The following is a 21,690-nucleotide window of genomic DNA, read 5'->3' as shown; positions in this document are numbered from 1 at the left end:
ATAGCAGTAGAAGTAAATGCTGATCCTGTCTTTTTCTGCAGAGGCAGCAAACAACTGTCAAGCCTCACCTAGGGGGGGATAACACGCAGCTGAAGTGCTGAAGCAAGCTCCCAGCATGCTATAAACATTGTCAGTGACAGGCAGCAACACATAAACCGTCTCTTCCCCAATCACATCTCAACAATAGCACTGATACATTTTTTTGACAACAGGTCAGCGCCCAGATTTGCACAATTACACGAGCAGATGTAGAGGTATTAATGCACAGACAGCACTTTAAGGGACCAATTATGTGCACACCTATTTCCGGCAGCTCTCGTGTCATGCTTTCCTCTTGTACGGTTTCATTCTATCATAAGCAAACAAATCTGTACACCTATCTAAGATGTTGATTGTGCGTATCCACTTTGTTTTTTTGTTTTTTTAAAATGTACATTTGGGAATCAAGAAGTTTAATCTCTTGCTTTGAACTGCAGAAACATACTGCAGCTTGTTTGAGGACATAAGACCAAGTTCACAGCACACTTCTTTAAAAAAAAAAAAAAAAAAAGAAAGAAAAGAAGAGAAACAACAATTAATGGCACACACAAAACACCTCCTTTACCATCTCACACTGTGCCTATAGGCCTTCAGTAAATCACACGGAACCAGGAATAAAAGTAGGAAAAAGTGAAACTAAAGGGCCTAAGAGGGAAGAACATTGCAAAAATAGGGAATTGCACCTTTGTAACTACAAATTACTAAATATCTCCCTTTCATTAAATATAGAATTACAAAAATGCAAAAGAAAAATGTTATTTATCTACCCGCTATCTTCCTTTTTGTTGCCCACCAAAGATTACAGAGCGATGAAAAAGAACAACAATCTAAAACATTGTTAATGATATAAGAAACCCCTCAGATGTGCACCTTGTATACGTATGGATAATATTGCTTTTACACTGGAAAATGTGGAATATTTATATAGAAAATATCCAAAACAATAGAAACCATTTTACATTGACATTTTTTTTTCTTTTTCTTATGAAACCATGTATTTACCCACAAGCTAGTAAGCTAGACCCTCCCTAACCCCTTTGGCACAATAATCATATTCATATTAATTATTATTATTATTATATTGTTAAATTACAAGACATTTGAATAGGAATGGTCACTCACACATTCAGAGTAGTAACACAGTTTCTGTAGTCGTAACACATATTGGTACTGTATGTTTTAACATATATTAAAAACATCTTTTTTTTCTTTTTTCAGCTTTGTTGATATGTAAATAAATGTACTTTCATCTGAAACGAAACAGAACTGTCTTTGCATGCCCTTATTATTTACAGGATCACACTTGTCTGAGTTTGTTCTTGCTGGCTACTGTAGAGCAGAAATACTACACTCCAAAATAATCCGACCGATGGACTGCATCTGCGTCAGGGCTGTCACAGCAGACAAGCGCATACGCTGCAGAGAGTATGGAGCCCATGGCGACAATATTACACAGGCAACGTTTTGAAGCACTGATTGTTGTTGTGATACCAACAGTTTAATTTATCTTTGATTAACTTGAATTCACCAAATCCACAACTTTGCTCCAGATAACATTCCTCATATAAAATGTATAAAAATGTTTGTGGTGTGTATCTCAACCTTGTAACTTTAGATTTCTAGTTTTTTGTCTTTACTTTGCTGAGTGTTTTTCACGTTGGAGGGAGCTGACTCGATGCCAAGGCTCCATTTCTCAAAAGCATCTTAGTGAATGCATTCATCGGCACATTTTACACTATATCCCAGTACAACTCTGAATCCTCTCCAATTCGGTTGTGTTGGCACGTATAAGTACAATACTCCATTTAAAAAGGCATATGTTTTAACCCAGATATTTAATAGTCAAATTAGACATTTTAGGTTTTTCAGTCTTGTGCAAGTTCAGTTCTGTTCACCATCTACATAGACATTTATGAGTGGGATATCAGGAGGTGTCACAGCCTGAATTTGACCTGTACACTAATATTAGTAATTCTCTCCATAAACCAAAGCCTGTCTCCTACAAATAGCATTTGCATGCTAACCGGCTTTGTGAAATTACTTAGAAAGATTCAATTCAGTTCAAACATTTCATTCCGAACTGAAGAAGTGTTGCGTTAAAAGCAACAGACTTCAGACCTTTTCTTGCTGAGAGTGAGATCCACTGTCATGTCTATCCATTCAATACACAGCTACAACAAGCAGCTAGTTAGTTTAGAATAAACACAGGCAAAAGAGGGGAAAGGCCAGTGGGGCTCTGTCCCTACCAGCACCTTGAAAGCTAACTAATTATCATGTTACCAGACCACAGTCTTTACCCTTTCACCTGACAGACATGAGAGTGGTGTCATCGTCTCAAAATTTGCCTGTTTCTTCTATGCTAATTTTATTTTTGTCTGGCTAAACTGAATGTCGGTCATCTCCTACTACAGTAGGTTGATATTGTGACACTGACAGTCGTGTGGTGTCAGTCTCATCCAAGGTTCAAACTTCTGAAAATATATGAAAAGCCCCTTGGTTTTAATTTATGAATCTTTTTTTATGGTTCTGTCTCTCTTGGGTTGAAAAGAGTGGGGATCTTTCAAAGGGTCTCTGCAGCACCTGTGCAGCAGATGACCCTGGTTGAGAGCGAATCCGTCAAACTGTGCCCGCTAACATTAAAGATGACTCTGATTCCAATTAATCCCATTCAAAGCACCGTCTTTGATGAAACAGAGTGACAGAGCGTCCTGCTGACAAAGTGTATAGAGAAAATGTCATGACTGGGATCCAGCTAAGCCTTACATAATGCTCTGCTAAATGTCACACACTAACAATAAGCTTTGAGGTCAGATTTTTTTCCCAATCATTCACCGGGACAGAATTTAATGACTAAGTTGTTTATGGTAAAACAATGCCCGGTCTTCTCAATCCCTCCTCTCCCTCTTTCTCAAGTCACAGACAGAGAGGTACAAAAGGTTTGGTCCCAACTGCTTCAGGAATCATGTAGAAAATATACATTCAAACTTCTGAAGAAAACAAACTGGAAGAGTAGAAAATACTGAAATACTGGCAGGATAAAAGAAAGCAGAAAGAGAAAGAGGGACTGAGGAAAAGAAAGCTATGTAGAGGGAACAGATCGGAGAGCTGAATGAAATCAAAAGATGCTTTTGTGAGAAAGTTCTTCAGAATAACATACAGCCTGGTATGTTAACGCAATGCACTTTTGTCAGAAGCATGTTGGATTTTATCATCACGAAGAAATCCATAACCTCTCATATATTTACAGTGTTATTCCCTTACATTGTGTGTGCTCCCACTTATGTATTTGTATGTGTGAGTGAGTGTATGTATGAGCAGATACTGTAAATACTATGTGCCCTTGAAAGCCTCTGTTCAACCGCACAGAATTTAGGAGTCTTACCTCATCAATACTCTCATATTGTCATTAACTCTCACAACTATGCACGCACGTACACACGCACACACACACTCATAATCTGTAATTAGTTGATAGCCATGTTACCATAAGGCCACTACCCAAACCTAAACGCGTCGCTCTCGACCTTCCAGATTGATTTCTTGCTTTACAGACACCAACACACTGCAAAGTTATAGTGGCCACTGTTGCAGTGCTTCACATCTTGACTTGTGAGAGACAGCACTAAGAAAATACGACGTGGGCAAGCTTCTTACGCTTGCATCTCACTGCGAACATGTAAACACAAACACAGCTCGGTGCATTCACCAACCAGCCCTCCATTGCTCCCTCGCTTCATGTTTTCACTCCACGCAGGGACAAATGGATTTCAGTCCATCCATCCTCTTTTCTCCTTATGACCTGTTGTTTTTGAGTGCTCCTCTTCAAATCTGTGTTTTCTTCACCTGTCATCTCTGCCTCACAGTGAGGATGAACTCTGGCTGTAGTTTCTGAGCGTGAGTCTGCTATACCTGGGTGAAGGGGGAGAGGGGGGAGGGTGGGAGGGGACCGGGGGGAGACACAGTTCTGTCTCTGACACAGGTGAGCCGCTGCTGGACGCCAGAGAGTCGCGGAAGGGTGACGGAGGAGTCAAAGCAATAAGCTCCTCCTCCAACTCCGCCCTCCGCAGAGGGGAGTCGCTGAGGCGGGCCATCAGGCCCCCCCTCATCGGGGAGAGAGAGGGGGAGGCCTGGGGGTGAGGAGGCGGCAGCGGGTAAGGCGAATGAGGGACGGGGTGAACGAGGCAGCCGCCACGACCCCCCAAGCTGGACTCGACGGGCGGGAGGGGCTGGACGTCGGCGTAGGTGGTGAGGGTGGGGGGCATCTGCAGGTCGCGGGGCAACAGGTAGGGGTCAGCGGGGTGCGGGGAGGGAGGCGCGTGTTTGTGTGTGTGCGAGTGAGTCGGGGAGGTGGAGAGCATCATGCTGTTGAGCTCCGAGATGTTGGCGGTGAAGCGGTTCACCACGCAGCTGATCTGATCCATCAGCGAACTCTGGGGCCGTCCCGGCTGGTCGTCCACGGTGACCAAGCGGCCGTCGCTCCCGGTCACGACGGAGCCGCTGCTGGGGGGGCCGCAGCTGCTGCCCCCGCTGCCACCGCTGCAGATGCTGCTGGGGTACTTTGGTATGCCGGCCATCAGAGGCTCCTCCCCTAGACCCGTGCCCAGTCTCTGGCTGACCGTGCTGATCGGCGAAGGCGTCTGCGGCCTGTATGTGATGGAGTAGCGCTCCTCTGCCTCCGAGAGCTCGTAGAGGGTCTTGTCTGTGCCAGTGTCCTGGTGACTGGGCAGGGAGGACATGGACGGGAGGGAGGGCAGTGGGACATGTGGGGGCAGGTCGCTCCCACCGCAGTAACGCTCCTCAGAGGTTTTGGAGAAGGGCTTGATGACGGCGGTCTGATTGTTCTCCTTTTTCTTGATGTGGAAGGAGAGCCGCTGCCACAGATGGTTGCCACGTGAACTGCTGCGCTCCGTCTGTGCCCATGACACTGATTTCCCGTTGGAGCTAGAGGACAGAGAAGACGTGGCAGGTAAAAGAGAGGCAGAAGGGTTGTTTTTTAATGTTTGAAGGTTGATTCATCACCTTCATTTGATTTACAGTTTATCCGTTTTTTTCTTGCCTTGATGTGGAAAACAAATTTAACTGTTGAGTGATTGTAAAGATAAGATTGTACAAGCACCTTTAATTCTTTATCTTTAATTTAGACGCAGCATGCATCAATTTTGGATTTGTCTGTTTATGTTTGACAGTGTCTTGACTTTCAAACTTTACTTTGACATGAAGGGGTCTACCATGAACATTATACACAAAATACTCAGTACTCTCTGGCTGGCAACTGAACTGAATATAGGTGTTATGTACATGCAGAACCTTATTTGCTCCTTCTTTTAGGTAACAAATACACTACATTTGTTAACACTTAACTGATTTGTTTGTCATTTTTAATTTTGTATTGCATCATACAAAACTTAGATTAAACATTCCTTGTTACACCAATAATATTCGGGACTTAGGGAAATAATTAGGGACTCATTTGAACCTCCTTGTTTCAATTACTGATGTACTTACTTACTGAATAAGATTTATTTTACTAATAAAATAATAATGTCACATGATCTTTTGTAAAACAAATCCAAAAGCATTCGTTGGTCACTTATCAATATGAGGGATAACTGCACTACTGTACAAGAAACCACATATGGCAAAACCATTTAATTAGTTAATCCTAATTTCTTATCTTAGATGACTAATGTGGTTTATACATACAAACATATTCAAATGGAGAAAATGGAGAAAAACAGTTGGACTTCATATGCAAAGTGATTTCATTAAATTAATTTTCTGTTCTATTTTTTCACACCAGTATGTTCTTCATTTTTCTTTGTCAGGTTCTCTCTTCCTCTCTATTCCTCCCTCCATTTGTACCATTTCTTCCACTTTTCTCTACCTCACATTTGTCACAGTGCTCCGTCCCCTGCCTCCTCCCTGCTTTTCTTCCTCTCATCCCTTTGTCAGGTTAATTAGTGTGATTAATCTATAGTAGAACTTCTGATTAAACCTCACACCACCATGGCCAGGGGTGAAAGGAACTCAATTCACCCTGGAGACACACACACACACACACACACACACACACACACACACACACACACACACACACACACACACCTACACATGGACTCTGTGAAACTCACACTCACACACATGTCCACACATACACACACATAAATACACTGCATATGACGACCTGGACCTACACATGCAATATGATGTTGTCTGATCCCATGGGAGGAGTCTCTTACAGAAGGCTTTGTAGTGAGGAGGGACCAAGCCAGACCTGCATCTTCTATGCATCCAGCTCTGAGGGTGAGTTTAATGACTGGTGAGGGTAAATCAAGCACTTTTCAGTAGTTCAGACATCAGTCAAATATTACTTTTCAATATTTCTTCTTTTTCCCTGTGGTCTGCTGGTTTCATGTCTGTCTGCATCTGCTCAGACTACACAATGACAGCATCTCAAAGGCAACAGCTTCCAGCGCTGCACTCAGGAGATAGACAGCCCTGCCAATTACCACCACCCACAGAGGGAGACAGGACCAAAAAGAGATGGAGAGGGGAAGAGAGGAATAAAAGGAACGGAGATGGAAACACTCCTGACATTTCTCATAAGAGTAAGATTGAAATCTTGCTTTGCCGAACAGGGTGAGCTGAAGTAACCTGCTGACAAACGAAAACGTGTTCTAGTCTTTTTCCCCCCTTTTTTGTCTGGGCAAGTGGCTGTGCGTCACTCCCTTTGTGTCTTTTGATCAGTTTCCTGTCACAGTAGATGACTTGGGGATGGCCTTAAGCTGGTCACAAAAGCTATTATGTCTCTCATTTTCACACTATTCCTTTAGTATTTTCCTCTCTTTCTTTTCCATCATTTCTCTGCTCATCATCTTTCTCTCTGTCCATTCCCTCCATCAGTTTTTTTCCCCCCTCTCTCAGTTTTCTCCTTACCCTGCCTTCCTCAGTTCATTCCCGTCTCTCTCCTTTGCCATGTCTCCATTAGGCAATTGTCTGCAGTTCATGTTAGGGTCATAAGAACAGTTAGGCAGACTCGGGGGAGTTCAGAGAATCAATCTCTCAGAGCGCTCAAACACACACACACACACAGACACGCAAACACACAGACCATAAATAGTCTCAGAGTGGGGCCATTATAGAAATGATGCCTTGGACTGTAACTGAAGAGTAACCTGGCATTAACCTGGCCAAGAATTCTCTACTGGGTACACACACACACACACACACACACACACACACACACACACACATATATACCTGAGTGTCTCTCCAGTAGAGCCTCTGCGTTTCCACAGGTTAACCAGACTAGAAGAGCGACTGGCAGCTGAGGACGATTTGCCGTCGCCCACGTGCATTCGGACCACTGTGCTAGTGGTAAAGGCACTGCGCACGTTACGCTCTGGTTTGGCTAAAATGATGTACACCTGGTATGAAACAAAACACAGAATATCTTATTTAACCACGGCCAAACAACTTTAAAAAAAAAAACAACAGCTTGATTGCAACATGTTTGCAAAGAGAAAAGATCAACAGCACTCTGCCAATAACTACAGACACATTGATGCTGCCAGCAACAACAGTTTTGATACACTCCTTTTCTGAGGTGTGCTAAAGGCTTTCATGGCATAAATGTAGAACCCTCATAAAAAGACAATTCTCAAAAGAGGCAGTTGCTAATGGTTTTTATTGATTTCCTGCTCTTGTTTAAACACAAACCTGCTCCTTGAAGCCATATGAATCTCTAGCTTTTAGTGTATGAATAGATAAACTATGATACGTGATAATATTTCAAAAATAATTTTTCACTTCAGTGGAGGCATGTAGTGAAGATTTATTTTCAAGTTTGTAATAACTGATTCAAAAAATATGTTGATGTGCTTTATCGTCATATTTTAAAAATCACTGTACCTTGCTTAAAGGGGACATATTATGCAAAACTCACTTTTTCATTGTTTTAGTATGTGTATTTGCGTTTCCGGAGTGCCTCCTCACCCCTTAAACGTAAGTTTTGACAACTACGTCAATATTTTGTAAACTGCCATAGTAAGAAAATGTGTCTCTTAACAAGCCGTTTTAATTTCACCCGGCTTATTACATCACAAGCCGGGTGATGTGAATATTCAAGCCCTCGCTCCCGTGGTTACCATGGTTACCTCAGCTACCAGAGCGAAGGTTCTAAACCGACCGTTTAGAGCAGGGCTGTGAAACTGGTGTGTAGAGAACCCAGCTGTGCTCAATCCTTTGGTTTTTCTGACTAAAGCATGTTACTAACATTACTTTTAGACATCAAGTTACCATGTCAAGAAGCAGAAATGAGCATAATATGTCCCCTTTAACCAAAATAAAATTGTGGTGGCTCAAACCAGACACTCAATGTTTATGAAGGAAGAAGGTGTAAGGAAGTATATATGATCAAATGGGTAGTTAGTTTTAGGTTGAGCCTTACCTTTGGTACAAACATGCAACACAGAGCCACAGTGGCACTGAGGCTGACACTGAAGCACATGGTGATAATTTTGTAGTTGGAACCAAAGTAGATGGGCACAAAGGCCAGCCAGATAATACAGGTGGTGTACATGGTAAAGGCAATGTACTTCGCCTCATTGAAATTAGCAGGAACGTTGCGGGTCTTAGAGAGGGAGAGAAAGTTAGAGAAAAAGAAAGACAACAATGTGAGCAAACACCATTTTTGATAAATAGTCTTTGCAGAAATAGAATAAACGCTGGTTATTTACAACCATGATTTTGATACTATACTCAACATTATGTGCAAGAAGATTAGGTGAAACATTTGGCCATAACCTTACACTAAGAGCTCTAGTGCTTTGCTCTGGTGCAGTACTTCATAAACACAGTCAGTTTATTAGCTTGAAGTGCAGTGCATTTCAGGTTTTTTCCTCTTTATACCATTCTGCTTTCACAATACAGAAAATGGATAGCTACAGGCCACCAATCATCAAACATTGACTTTCTAATGTGTTTGTTGTTATAAAAATTAATTTACTGCTGTTGAAAGGTTGCAGAGCAGCAACACAAAAACAATGGTTTCATCATGGCATTTCACATTATGACACTGTCGTAAGATGTGTTTTGCACATATTACAAATTGGATATTTAGGATGTTTAGTATGAAAACACAACTCTAAATAAATGCATCCTCAGAGCTTTAAAGCACCCACTACTTATCAAGTCTGGATAAGAAATATTAATTGTGACCTAATTATTTTCAGCATATTCAATACTATAGTAATTACTGTACAAACACTTCAACAAATACCTTGAAGGCATAAAAGGTGCAGCTGAGGATGAGAAGGCCATTGTACCCCAGTGGGGCAACCACACCCAGGTTGGTGGTGCTGCAAATGAGGTTGACCTGGCGAATGCTGGGGTAGTCATGGATCACCTGTAGACACGGAGGAGAGAATGGGACATGCCAACAATAAAAAGTTTGACAAGGCTCTTTCTACAAGAATCACTGCATTATTTTTTTTCTCAATAGAGGTAGGCATGCTGGCAACAGAGGCATTTAAGAAGAGACCAAATCAACAAACTGACACTGAATTCATTAAGCTGACAAATTCAAACGTCCAATGAAAATACCCTGATCATTATCGTAAATTTTAATTAGAAACAAGTGACTGGTTGATCAGAATTATTGCTTCTAGTCATGATTACTTTAAATGATCACATGTGGTAAATACTCCTGCGCCTGTGGCTGAGAGAAGCACTGTGTAAAGTAGTCCCTGTTGATCCACTCATTAATCTCTTGTTAAATGCTTTCAAAAAATATCTGATGTAACAAAAACTTCCCTTTTTTTCCCTCAGTCAACTCATTTTTCTTCATGTCTTCTATTTTGTCTGCTCCTAAGGCTCTCTCAATGAGCTACCCTCCCACTCACAACACAAAACAGACACAGCCTACGTCAGGTGGCTCCATGAGGAAGAGAGCCACGATGATGCCCAGCTGCAGCAGAATGAGGAGGAAGGCAATGATGAGCTGAGCGCAGGCAGACATGAAGCGAGGTTTCTTAGTACAGATTTTCTTCTTGCTGCCTGCCAGAATCCGAGCAATCCGGTTCGTCTGGGATGAGATTGCAAACACCATGAGGGCATTTTAATAGACTATATACCGAACACAACCATATATAATGTATATTCTGGCCAGCTGCTCTATGTATTTCCACTCTGTCACTGACTGAGGCACATTAGTGAGTATATAGAGAAAAAAATACAGGCATAATAATTGCACACAGGAGTTAAACTCTAGTGCTATAAACTCAATCATTTCTTATGGGAAAGCTACTGCAGCTCTCTGATACTGTTGAGGCCAACCTAGCTGTAACAGACCTTTACCCCAGCTTTTGACTTCATGGCACCTATATCCCCTCACTCTATTCAAAAAAAGAGCTAAAAGGGATTATATACAGGGGAGAGATACTCTTCCACAGTGGTCCATGGCTTGGTTTCCACCCACCCACATCCATCCATTAGCCCTACACCTCTCACACACTTGCTGCAGCCTATATCTCATACTTTATTCATGTATTCTTAATTCGATCTTTACCTTGGTGACAAGTGCAGAGTAGCTCATGGCAGGTGACAGACCTATTCCCAATCGCTGGAGGTAGCAGTGGACGACATGGGGCTTGGCTATGAGGCTGAAGGTGCACAGGTAACCCAGGCAGATCCCTGCCAGTATTATGTAGCACAGCTCCCTACTGGAGGATTTCACCACTGGGGTGTCCCGGAACCTGAAGACAGATATATACGTATGAGCAGTTGTCTGCAGAAACACAAACATGACACTCAAGCAGGAAAACCATTAAACTCACACTGAGGATACCGATTCATTACCTGATGAAGACAGCAGTGACAAAAAAAGTGGCCATTAGACCGAGGCAGGCAAAGACCACTGCAGCGATGGGTTCAGGGTCTCCCCAGCGCAGGTACTCGACTGGGATTGGATCACAGCCTGGGGATATATTTGAAGAACACAGTGAACTGTAGGCAAGACTAAGACTTCCATACATATTTCAACCTTTACTTGACTCATTTGACCAACAACTGAGTAGACAGGCGAGGCTTTTTTGGGTCTAAATCTGCACTGCCTGCAGCCAAACTCTGCATCCTGTTTACCTCTTGATATACATGTAGATTTAGGATAAATGTAAAAAAGCTTAGGGAACATGGGCAAAGGGGATAGTCATGTGTGAAAATGTGACAACTGAATATGTGCATTTAGTTGCTATCAATCTGTTTCCAATCCATTCATAAAACATGTATAATGTGTGAATTGCACATCATGGCTCCTTGGTTATCCGGTGTTCTGCCGCTGCTTGTGAAGATTTGACTTGTTCTCTAACACACCTCTCTCTCTGCTATTTTGCCTCGTCTCTGTTCCCTCCCTTCCTCTCTATATTCTGTTTGATCTGTTTCCTGTCACTCTCTTTTTCTTTGTTCTACTCATCCATCACTCTGTCCCCTTCTTCCCCCTAACATCTCCCCTTTCTCTTGTCATCCTTACCACTCCCATCTTTCTACCTAATTCTTTCCTTCCCCTTCTTCCTCCATCTCTGTCTTCCTTCTGGGCAAGGAAATCATGTGCCATAAATTAAAGGGACAGTTCTAATTATGATCCATCATGACGCTTGCTGAAATTATATGCGGCTGGGTGGTCTAGACATACCAGAGCAGCAGGTGCACAGGTCTCTCCAAAAAATTCTGTCACTGCATGTTATCACTTTCTTGCTTTGTTTGTCTCCCTCCCTCACTCCTCTCTCCATTTTGCTTTCTTTTCCTTCCTTTTGCTCTTAATGCTTTTCTCTCTCTCCCTCTCTCTCTCTAAGACACACACATGCTCAGACACACACACACACACACACACCTGTTTACAGTATCGCAAATCGAGAGAGAGAGAGAGAGAGAGAGAGAGAGAGAGAGAGAGAGAGAGAAAAGAGAGAGAGAACACTCATTAAAAAAGATTTAAGTAATTTAATGGCTTTGTCTTTAACACAATCAATAAAGCTTATTAAATCAGTGATGTGGTTAGGTCTAGGGCCATCAGCAACAACCTAACTGCAGAATGAGAGCCAAAGGGACTGTAACAAACAGACAGAAAATAAGCTGGAGTCATTCTGCAGCACATGTGGCTCACTTCCAGGCTTACATCACTGGAAAGCTCCTAGCCCCATTTCAGTTAAAAAGCTCTTTCAATCATAACTAAAATAGGGTGAGTTATTGAAAACCATGCAACAGAATAATAAGACAAGGACTACATTAAGTGATCCGTTAGCCATTAAAGGTGAGGACCTCCCACCCAGGAAAATGCATGATGGTGTAGGAAAGTGAGGAACTTGCTGAGAGTTTAGCTCCAATTAATCCTGCCTACATAAATCAAGATGTTGGGGCTGAAAATCCCAGATCAGTGTTTTTCTCATGGGTGGGATCTCAGATCGGCCTAAAAGCATCTGCAATGTTGGCAAATTAATACGTAATTAGTTCACAGAAACCTGCAGGAAATGGTACCATGCTGGACCCTGAGCCAAACTGGTGCATTATGGGGACAGTTCGAACGGTTCAGTCACTGTAAAGTTTTGAGGCAAACTTCTTTAAACATTGTTAGACTCAAACTGTGGAACTTTACCCATCAGTGGAGAGGCTCAAATCCCAAAGCTAATCCCCCCTTCTCCCTTTTTCTGCTTCTTTCACTCTCCCTGGTTGCTGCTTCTGTCAGAGCCTCTGTTCATCTCCATCTCTCTCCCTCTATCTTCCAAACTCTCTTTTTATGTCACTTTTCCATCACTGTCTTTTTCTTGTTTTAGTTCTGTTGCTGTCTCCTAAGCTCTCCCATTGCCTTCTATGACTTTCACACCCACTTTACCTCTGGTCCCTGCCAGCTGAGACCTTGTCCTATCTCCTCTACTCCCTCTGCCTCTATATCTCTCCCTCTCTCGCGCACACTTTCTCTCCTTTCGTGTGGCCTGAGGGAGAGAGATCAAAATGTCTGCTGGAGGAACAGGCAAGCAGTTTGTTTACACCTCATTATTAGTGTTTCCATATAGCCCCACTGGGAGACACACACACACAGCACTTATTGGTGATGAAATGAGTCACACGTACTCACACACGTGAACATGCAAAGATGAACACCTACACACACCTACACACACACACACACACACACACACACACACACGGGTAAGCCCAGTGCTTTCCTTTATCTCCCTAAACTTTCTCTTTGTCATAGTCTCCCTGTTTTGGGTTATGGATGCTTCTGTCTCTGGCAGAGAAGCTTCCTCTGAATTTTCAGCAGGGCCCGATTCATGTTTTAATCATTGAGCTTGGTGAGGAGCTAGCGAGCATTATAATGAGCAGCTGAAAGCATAAGGCAATATCCAACCGCTTCGGACGCAATGGAGGAGAAATATCATTGCAACTGAAATGTATTTGCATTGAAAGCTGCTCTTGATGCAGAATAATTAAAACACTGGTTACCATATTGGTAACAAATTAAAGGGACGAGAGAGTGAGGTGAAGAAAGGGATGGGGAGAGGGGGAACACAGGGATCGTCTCTCAAGTTTCTCCCTCTAATGTAACTGGTGCAATTCTTGAAACAAGAAACAACTATATCGTCTCATTAAACCTCCCTCATGCTTTGAATCCACACACACAAATACTGTATACATGAAGTTGTGCACACTTTTCCCCAAACAGCACTACCACACCGATATAACAGGATTTTTTTGTAGCATGGTCAAAGACTGTATCTGCTCAATGCAGAGTGTTTCTGTTCAAGTGGAAATGTCCTTGAGATCACTGGTAAAGGTTCAAAATAAACATGCACCAACACAAACAAACAGAGACTGACCTGTGAGGTCATCGATAGGCCAAGAGCCCAGTTCACAGGCTCTGCAGGTGTACTCGTCGAACACAATCTCATTTTCTTTGCAGGGAGTGCACGTCCAGCAGCAGCTCACCTCACCTTTCCGGATCACCTTGAAGGGGCAGAAGAGCACAACACATCTGTGCATCTTTGCTGCACCTTTGTGCACATGCTTGAAAATGCCCTCATTCTTTCAGACTTTAACTGGCCTGTAAGACTGTTTGTTTGGGAAAAAATCCAGTCTTTTCCACAGATGAAAATGTCTCACATACATTAGACATTTACAGCTATTCTGTCCATGTTAGGATGCTGGATACACAACACTGCATTACTTACTGAAAGGCATGTTAGAGCCTTGATATATTTCATACAGAGTCTACATAACTGATGTAAGCAGACATTTTATCTGTCTTCGTCTGACTTACCTTGATCTGTCCTTTGTCGCAGGGTTCACTGCAGACAGACTTGATCATTGCATCTTTGTTGGGCCAGATTTCATCATCATCTATCTTCAAGCCGCTATTGTCCCAACTGCCAACGTTAATGTAGTCATAGTAGTCCTTCCCCATCTTTTTGAAGTTCATTATTTCATATCTATGCATAAAAAACACATACATGAAAGTGCATAAATAAACATGCGGACACCACCTCTGTCTATTACATTTGCAAAAGATGTCACTGACATCTGTGTTCGGTTACACAACTTACCTGCCAGGTGAGTCTCCATTCGCATCAAATAAAATTCCCTCCCCTGACACCCCTGTGAAGTTCGTTTTCATCAAGAAGTCCAGCAGTGTAGCACCATCTATAGGTCGCATGGCATCACACAGGCCCTTAAAGTACATCAACATCCATGTCATATAAAACAAAGATGTTCTGACTGAAAGCTCAAAAAACACAATATTTTTGTGTGTGCACAAGAAATGATCATTAATGGGTTAAACCTCAGTGTGAGGATAGAGAAGTTCACCCAAAACACCATTACTGTACCATGGAACTAACATACTATACCAACATTGTGTACAGTATCATCCCTCCAAATGACATGGGAATTGTAAAGTGCAGTGTAGCAGGTATTATTCTGCTACCCTTGGACTGTACCATTCAACCACTGTGGCATTTTCATCCACAGTGAACTGTTAAGTCAGAACTGAACCACTGAGTCTGAAATATTGCATCTCAGTTTACACGCCTGAAGCAATGAAGGTCTAAGTCACTCTCGCAGCAAGTCACAGTAAAATTGAACCAAAATCTGTAAAAATTAACTTATTTCTGTGTTTTCTGAGTATGAACTTATGAACTTAATAAAATACAGTTTTACACTTATGCTACAGTTTTGTACTGCCTTGTCTGATTTTCTCAATAAATACATCATGTGTCACGCTTATTACTTTTTGGTACGTGCTGTCCCCACATTTTGCATTCATTTAAAAATGGGACCCATGGAAACGAGGTCTATTGTAAAATAGCAACAAAACACCCATCTGGGACCTTGTTTTTTCCCCATCAATCCCACCCCTTTATCTGCACTGTAGTGTCCCTCCATTCACCCATCAGAGAAAAACCTACCTGATAGCCTGGGCAGAGTGCCCGCTGCATATTATGCAGTCCATATGCCATTGAGTAGATGGCATTAATGACAAACCCCATCTTGGTGTCCTGTGCATACTGCTGCCGAAGCGACTCCCGCTCTACAGAGGAGGATGGGAACAGTCGGAGGGAAGAGAGAAAGGACAGACAAGACAAAGTCAGGTGTATCAAAGCAACTCTTAATTTCACGTTTCTCCTCTAATTTTATGTAACAATGTGTGGCTCCATTTTTTTTCCCTTCAAACATCAAAGACCAGTGTCTTTCCTCTCATTTCTTCTCATCGGCCACTTCCCACCTCCACATCTCATTTCTTTGCGTCTTTTTCTCTGTGCTGTTCATTTGTATTTCACATCCCATTTCATTAGAATACATGAGACATGATTCCCTTTGATGCAGCTCTCACATACAGTTTTGCCTATGAATGGAGGGAATGAAACAGAGAGCGAAGAATTGTGGGAGATGAATACAAAGAAAGAAAGGGAGGGTGCACTCACAGCCACAAGGGATATCTTCAGATGAACAGGAAAACTGTGCATATCCTATGTGTGTAGGTGTGTGGGTGTGTGTTCAGCTAGTCTTCTTCTATGTCATGGTTGAATGTTATTTTCAATGACATTGGCCAATATGAAAGCCTGTCAATAAAAGCAGATTGATACTGTAGCCTGGTGCAAAACAATTCAGTCTCCCTGTGTCTGTGTTCTCCAGATGGTTGTGACTGGGTGGAAAATATAGTACAGCTACAGTTATGTTCATAATAATAGCAGTGTGTTTAAAAAGGTGAGTAAACCTCAAAATTCTTCAAATAAATTGTATTTTGAGGAACACAAGTGCATTGGGGACACTGCACATTCTATTTCAAACCAAGAAAATTGGAAAAAGTAATTTAATTTGATAATATTTTACAGAAAGTCAAGAAATATAATGTTCAAAAAAATACACGCTTGCTGGTGTGTTTGGGGTCATTGTCTTGTTTGGGGTCATTTCCTCTTCAGCATACGGCAACATGACTTCTTCCAGTATTCTGATGTACTCAAACTGATCCATGATCCCTGGTATGCGATAAATAGGACCAACACCATAGTACGAGAAACATCCCCATATCATGATGCTTGCACCACCATGCACCACCATGCTTCACCGTCTTCACTGTGTACTGTTGCTCGAATTCAGTGTTTGCAGGACGTCTGACAAACTGTCTGTGGCCCTTAGACCCAAAAAGAACAATCTTACTCTCATCAGTCCACAAAATATTACGCCATTTCTTTTTAGACCAGTCAATGTGTTATTTGGCAAATTGTAACCGCTTCATTACATGTATTTCTTTGAACAATGGGACTTTGCGGGGGCTTCTTGGTGGTAGCTTGGCTTCACATAGACGTTGTCTGATTGTTACAGTACTCACAGGCAATCTTAGATCTTCTTTGATCCTCCTGGAGCTGATCATTGGCTGAGCCTTTGCCATTTTGGTTATTCTCCGATCCATTCGAATAGTCGTTTTTCTTTTTCTTCCTCGCCTTTCTGGTTTTGGCTGCCATTTTAAAGCGTTTGATATCATTTTAACTGAACAGCCTATCATTTTCTGCACTTCTTTATAGGTTTTCCCCTCTTTTTATTAATTTCTTAATCAAAGAATGCGCTTCTTCTGAACAGTGTCTTGAACGACCCATTTTACTCTGTTTTTCAAGGACAAATGCACAGCCAGCATATGCAGTGTCCATTGCCTTGATCCTTGAATAAGGGCCACCTGTTTAACACCTATTTTTTTTTCACATAATCAATGACCTCAATAATCGAACTTGGCACTGCTATTTTTTTGAACACGCCCCTTTCAGTAAATGATTCAGTTTCACAGAATCAGCAGCATGCACATCATGCCTGTTGGGTCTGTTGGTTTTCTATACCTTTACTAAACCTTCCAGAAAAAGTTGAAAAAAAAAAAAGTATCTTGCTAGTGATGTCGGACTGCTATTATTTTGAACACATGTAAAAGCTATAGAACTCGGCCTATAGAAAACACAACAACAAAAATATATTTAAGCGCTGACATTACACACATGCAAACATTTGTTTGCCCATATGTGTCTGTACTCACTGCTGCAGGTCCGGTTGTACTTGCTGCTCTCCTGTGGATGGCCTTTAAGCCGACAGTGAAAGCGATGCTGCCAGAACTCTGGGAACCACGGGTTCCTGTGGTTGTTTTCGGGGCGAAGTTTAAGGTAGTATTCATCAAACCATTTCACATCGGCCGACTGGAGCTTGATGGTGATACCGCCGGATGCTTCTCTAACAAAACCATCTGTCACGTCATACCTGTCTGCCCATCCATCACTGCAAAAACAAATGAAAAACACAAGGAAAGACAAGCAACGCGTTAATTTCACAACCACAATACAAAAACAAGATTTGTGTCAATTTCTGATGAAGTTGTGACAATCTGCAGCAAATGCTGTTCAGAAAACATAGCTTGAAGTTTTTTCTTACCAAACTTTAATAATTTGAGAGCAAAGATGGAAGATTGAGATAGTAGTATGATGGTCAATTTTATATGTACACTGAACAAAAATATAAACACAACACTTTTGTTTTTGCTCCCATTTTTCATGAGCTGAACTCAAAGATTTAGCCTAAGGCACACCTGTGCAGTAATCATGCTGTCTAATCAGCATCTTGATATGCCACACCTGTGAGGTGGATGGATTATCTCAGCAAAGGAGAAGTGCTCACTAAAACAGATTTACAGTAGACAGATTTGTGAACGATATTTGAGAGAAATTAGTTATTTTGTGTAAAATAGAAAACATTTTAGATCTTTGAGTTCAGCTCATGAAAATGGGAGCAGAGTTGCGTTTATATTTTTGTTCAGTGTATTTTTGGTCCAACTATTATAAGTGGAACTCAAATGAGATGTTGTTTCCATGAGGACAGTCGGACTGAGTGTTATGGACACATGGTGGTCAGTTTGTCCTGCAGAACACCACACAAAGAGAAAGACGGTAGCAGGAGCAAAACACAACAAAGTTGTGAGTTGGGGGTGTTGTGTTATTGCTCAGATAAAACTGTGATGACAATGGACGATAAAAATTGTATTTTCTTTTTATTTCTGTCTGCATTTCTGCATTAGTCTTAACAAACTGAGACACAAGGCACTGGCACATCAAGTGAAGGACACCACAGGTGAGGAGTTTGACAAATTCCCATACATAACAATGAATCACTTCCCCTGTACTATCTGTATAATGACACTAAGAGAATGTGAACTGCAGGCATTTCACCAACAGCCAAGTCTTATATCTCATCAGGTCTCCATTAAGGCGACTCTGTGAGAAAATGTGTAATATCTCACAAAAAGGGAGCATCTCAAGGGTGTGCTGACTGGTTATGGAAAGAGTTTAATTAGCCATCTGGGGCCATGGATCTTTTTATGGGGCCAGCCCCTATAGGATTTAATACTGATAGTTGAAATAATCAACTTGATTAGCTGAGCATGTGGAGAACATGCAAATTATAATGTGCAGCATATGCAAACACGACAGAGTCAGCCTTTAGAGCTCATTAGAGAGCTCCGCTTTCTTCGTAGAGCTGGAATTACAATTACACAACTGTGCCTCGTGTGCATGTGTGTGTGCATGTGTGCAGTGAACCGCTGACATGGTAGTTATTGGGTGAAATTAAATGTTTGGGTTGAGAGGTGAAGCGCCAGGGCACTAAAATGTCACTATAACAAATAAACCCCATTTCACACACATACCTGTATCAAACAGACAGACACTCAAATGCCTGCACACACACACACTGATGAAGACAATTACATGGAGATTGCTCTACTTTCTCTGCAGGAAAGGACAAACAGAAAGAATGAGAATCAAAAAGGAAGGAGAGCGAGAGACATAGGAGCAGAAACAGCAAATCAGGGAGAAGCAGAGTGAAAGGAGGCACAAACAGAATGATAAGCAGAGACACAGAGGACATGTGGGAGGGAGCTCTTACATCATTATGTGCAATGTCCAAAATTCATCATATTGCTGACAAACAGGCATAAACACTATGCACGGACGCACACGCACATACACCGGCCGTGTGCTGAGATGATTTAGGTCAAATGGAGTATTTTGGCTGCAGCTCAGCAGCCATGCCCCCATCAGACACCAGCAGGACGAATAGAACTGTGGAGACATATCACTGTAGTTTGCATTTTTTTGGAGGGAGATTTGGGTTTACTTCTCCTCAAGGAAGCACAGATGGCACAGTGTGCGTGTGTGTGTGTGTGTGTGTGTGTGTGTGTGTGTGTGTGTGTGTGTGTGTGTGTCTGTCTGAGTGTGTGTGTGTGTGTGTGTGTGTGTGTGTGTGTGTGTGTGTGTGTGTGTGTGTGTGTGTGTGTGTGTGTGTGTGTGTGTGTGTGTGTGTGTGTGTGTGAGTGCAGATAAAGGGAGGAAGGGAAAGAGAGAGAAGTGGATGTGAATGACAAATCTTCTCTCCTCCTTTCACAACTACTGCCAACATGGCCTCCAGCAAGACAACAATCCAAAGTTCTTCCAGTGGAAATTTTCCTTCCCTCTCTTTGTTCCTTTGTTTCTTCCTTTCTCTCTCTCAGAGCCTCCAGAGAACAAAACTCATTTTCTCCTACAACAGTCCTTCTAGGCTCAGTCTGATTGGAGCGCTAAAGTGTTGTGTGCACGTGCGTGTGTGTGCGTGTACTGTATAAACTTCTTCCTTCTGCCACCATTTGTGTCACTCTAATTGTCCCTCTTCTCTTTTTTTCTGTTGTCCCCCTGGTCACCCTCTGCACTCCGAGCTATGGTCATAAATCACAGCTTCCCATTTCACGACAGACCATACCTACAGATATGTAAACATTTAAATGTGTATAAATACGTAATATGTTTAAATGAAGGAAAACAGCTGGGGGTTGTGTGTAGAGCTGGCAGTGGCTCTGTGACCAATGCTAGTTTGGCTTGTTGTCATAGATGAGTCAAGAAATGCTAGTTGACATCAGCTGATAAAATAATGTTCGAAAATGTTTTTTTTTTTTTACCGATTTCTTTCGGTTAAAAGGACAGAGAATGTTTTTTTTGTTCTTTTAAATGACAAATGGCCCACAACGGTGACAGAATAACATAGTTTAAAGTAACTTGAATTGTGTGTAACAATCACAATGTCACTTCAAAATTCTTCCTGAAATGTACTGTGGCCTAAAAACAAAGTACCAGAGTGGCTCCAGATGTATTTCAAGGAAAGAAAGAGAAAGTATCTGTGAGATTGACAGGCAGAGTCGATGAAAACAGCGGTGCAATCCCTGATCATTAATCAGCATTGTCTAAGCCTGTCAATAGATTTCTTCTTTTTCTTCCCCTCTCTCTCCATCTGTCTCACTCACTCTCTCTCATTTACACCTTGAGCTTTCCCCTTGAGCCCCCTTCACTCTGTTTTTCCATCCTCCTCTTCCTCCCAACCTTGCAACTCTGTCACATTCCACTGCTCCCATCTGTCATTATGTCCTTCTCTGTTTTTTCCTTTTTTCTGGTTTTTCTCATTGTCTTTTTCATGCACACAATGTGCTGTATTTCTGTATATTCTATCTTATATCTGCATGACTGTCACATATATACACATGCACAGTTTATTTTGCCTCTGTGATGTACTTTTTTGTTACACTTTCACAGCTCCATTTCCGGCTTTCTCTCTCTCCCTCATAATTTTCTTTCTATGGCTTTCCACCTCTTTGGCAAGCATCCCAGCAGGTCACACCTGCAGCTCCTCAGAGGCATAAATGACACACGGCACTGGAAACACACACAGTAACACACTCACAGCCACACTTGCATGAATCATCACTTCAAAGCAAAAATATTTCTAAAAAGTTCTGCTTTATTGGAATAAGCAGCTCTGGTTTTGCTGCTGAGTATGTCTGTGACCACCACTTTCACTATCTGGCCAAATGACTTTATCCCCCGACTGCATTAAATGGTTGGTCAAATATCACAGAAATAAAATAAATAGACAGACATGGCTGCGGGGTTTAAAAACAAACAAACTGCAGTGTTTTATCAACAAATTTCTAATTGCACCTTCAGGAAGTAATATGTTTATCTAGCTCTCCAGTACAATCACATAAAATTAAATTGACTCTGTTCTCTGTCTTGCACAAACAGAATAAGAAATGTGATTTTAATAATT

The 21,690-nt window shown here is 41.9% G+C and overlaps 1 protein-coding gene across 2 annotated transcripts in view; it reads right to left on the bottom strand.

Moving 5' to 3' along the window:
* Nucleotides 1-2,617: 2,617 nt before the first annotated feature.
* grm5b (glutamate receptor, metabotropic 5b) overlaps nucleotides 2,618-21,690 on the bottom strand; it is an 84,218-nt gene continuing 65,145 nt past the window's right edge. Inside the window, exons 7-18 of one of the 2 annotated variants that reach the window (XM_085795487.1) lie at nucleotides 17,609-17,844; nucleotides 15,495-15,616; nucleotides 14,634-14,758; nucleotides 14,351-14,519; nucleotides 13,911-14,037; nucleotides 10,897-11,014; nucleotides 10,607-10,793; nucleotides 9,965-10,123; nucleotides 9,320-9,445; nucleotides 8,489-8,671; nucleotides 7,300-7,466; nucleotides 2,618-4,980 (exon numbers count right to left, since the gene is read on the bottom strand). In XM_085795487.1, coding sequence (XP_085651613.1) covers nucleotides 3,897-4,980; nucleotides 7,300-7,466; nucleotides 8,489-8,671; nucleotides 9,320-9,445; nucleotides 9,965-10,123; nucleotides 10,607-10,793; nucleotides 10,897-11,014; nucleotides 13,911-14,037; nucleotides 14,351-14,519; nucleotides 14,634-14,758; nucleotides 15,495-15,616; nucleotides 17,609-17,844 — 2,803 coding nt within the window. In that variant the 3' untranslated portion in view covers nucleotides 2,618-3,896. The remainder of the gene's footprint in view (nucleotides 4,981-7,299; nucleotides 7,467-8,488; nucleotides 8,672-9,319; nucleotides 9,446-9,964; nucleotides 10,124-10,606; nucleotides 10,794-10,896; nucleotides 11,015-13,910; nucleotides 14,038-14,350; nucleotides 14,520-14,633; nucleotides 14,759-15,494; nucleotides 15,617-17,608; nucleotides 17,845-21,690) is intronic. The other variant, XM_085795486.1, reaches the window with a different exon arrangement.

The sequence above is a fragment of the Trachurus japonicus genome, chromosome 13 (genome assembly GCF_045865225.1).
Source record: "Trachurus japonicus isolate A0001 chromosome 13, Traja_1.0".
In the NCBI taxonomy this organism is placed as follows: Eukaryota; Metazoa; Chordata; class Actinopteri; order Carangiformes; family Carangidae; genus Trachurus; species Trachurus japonicus.
This window is presented reverse-complemented; position numbering and strand designations above follow the sequence as displayed.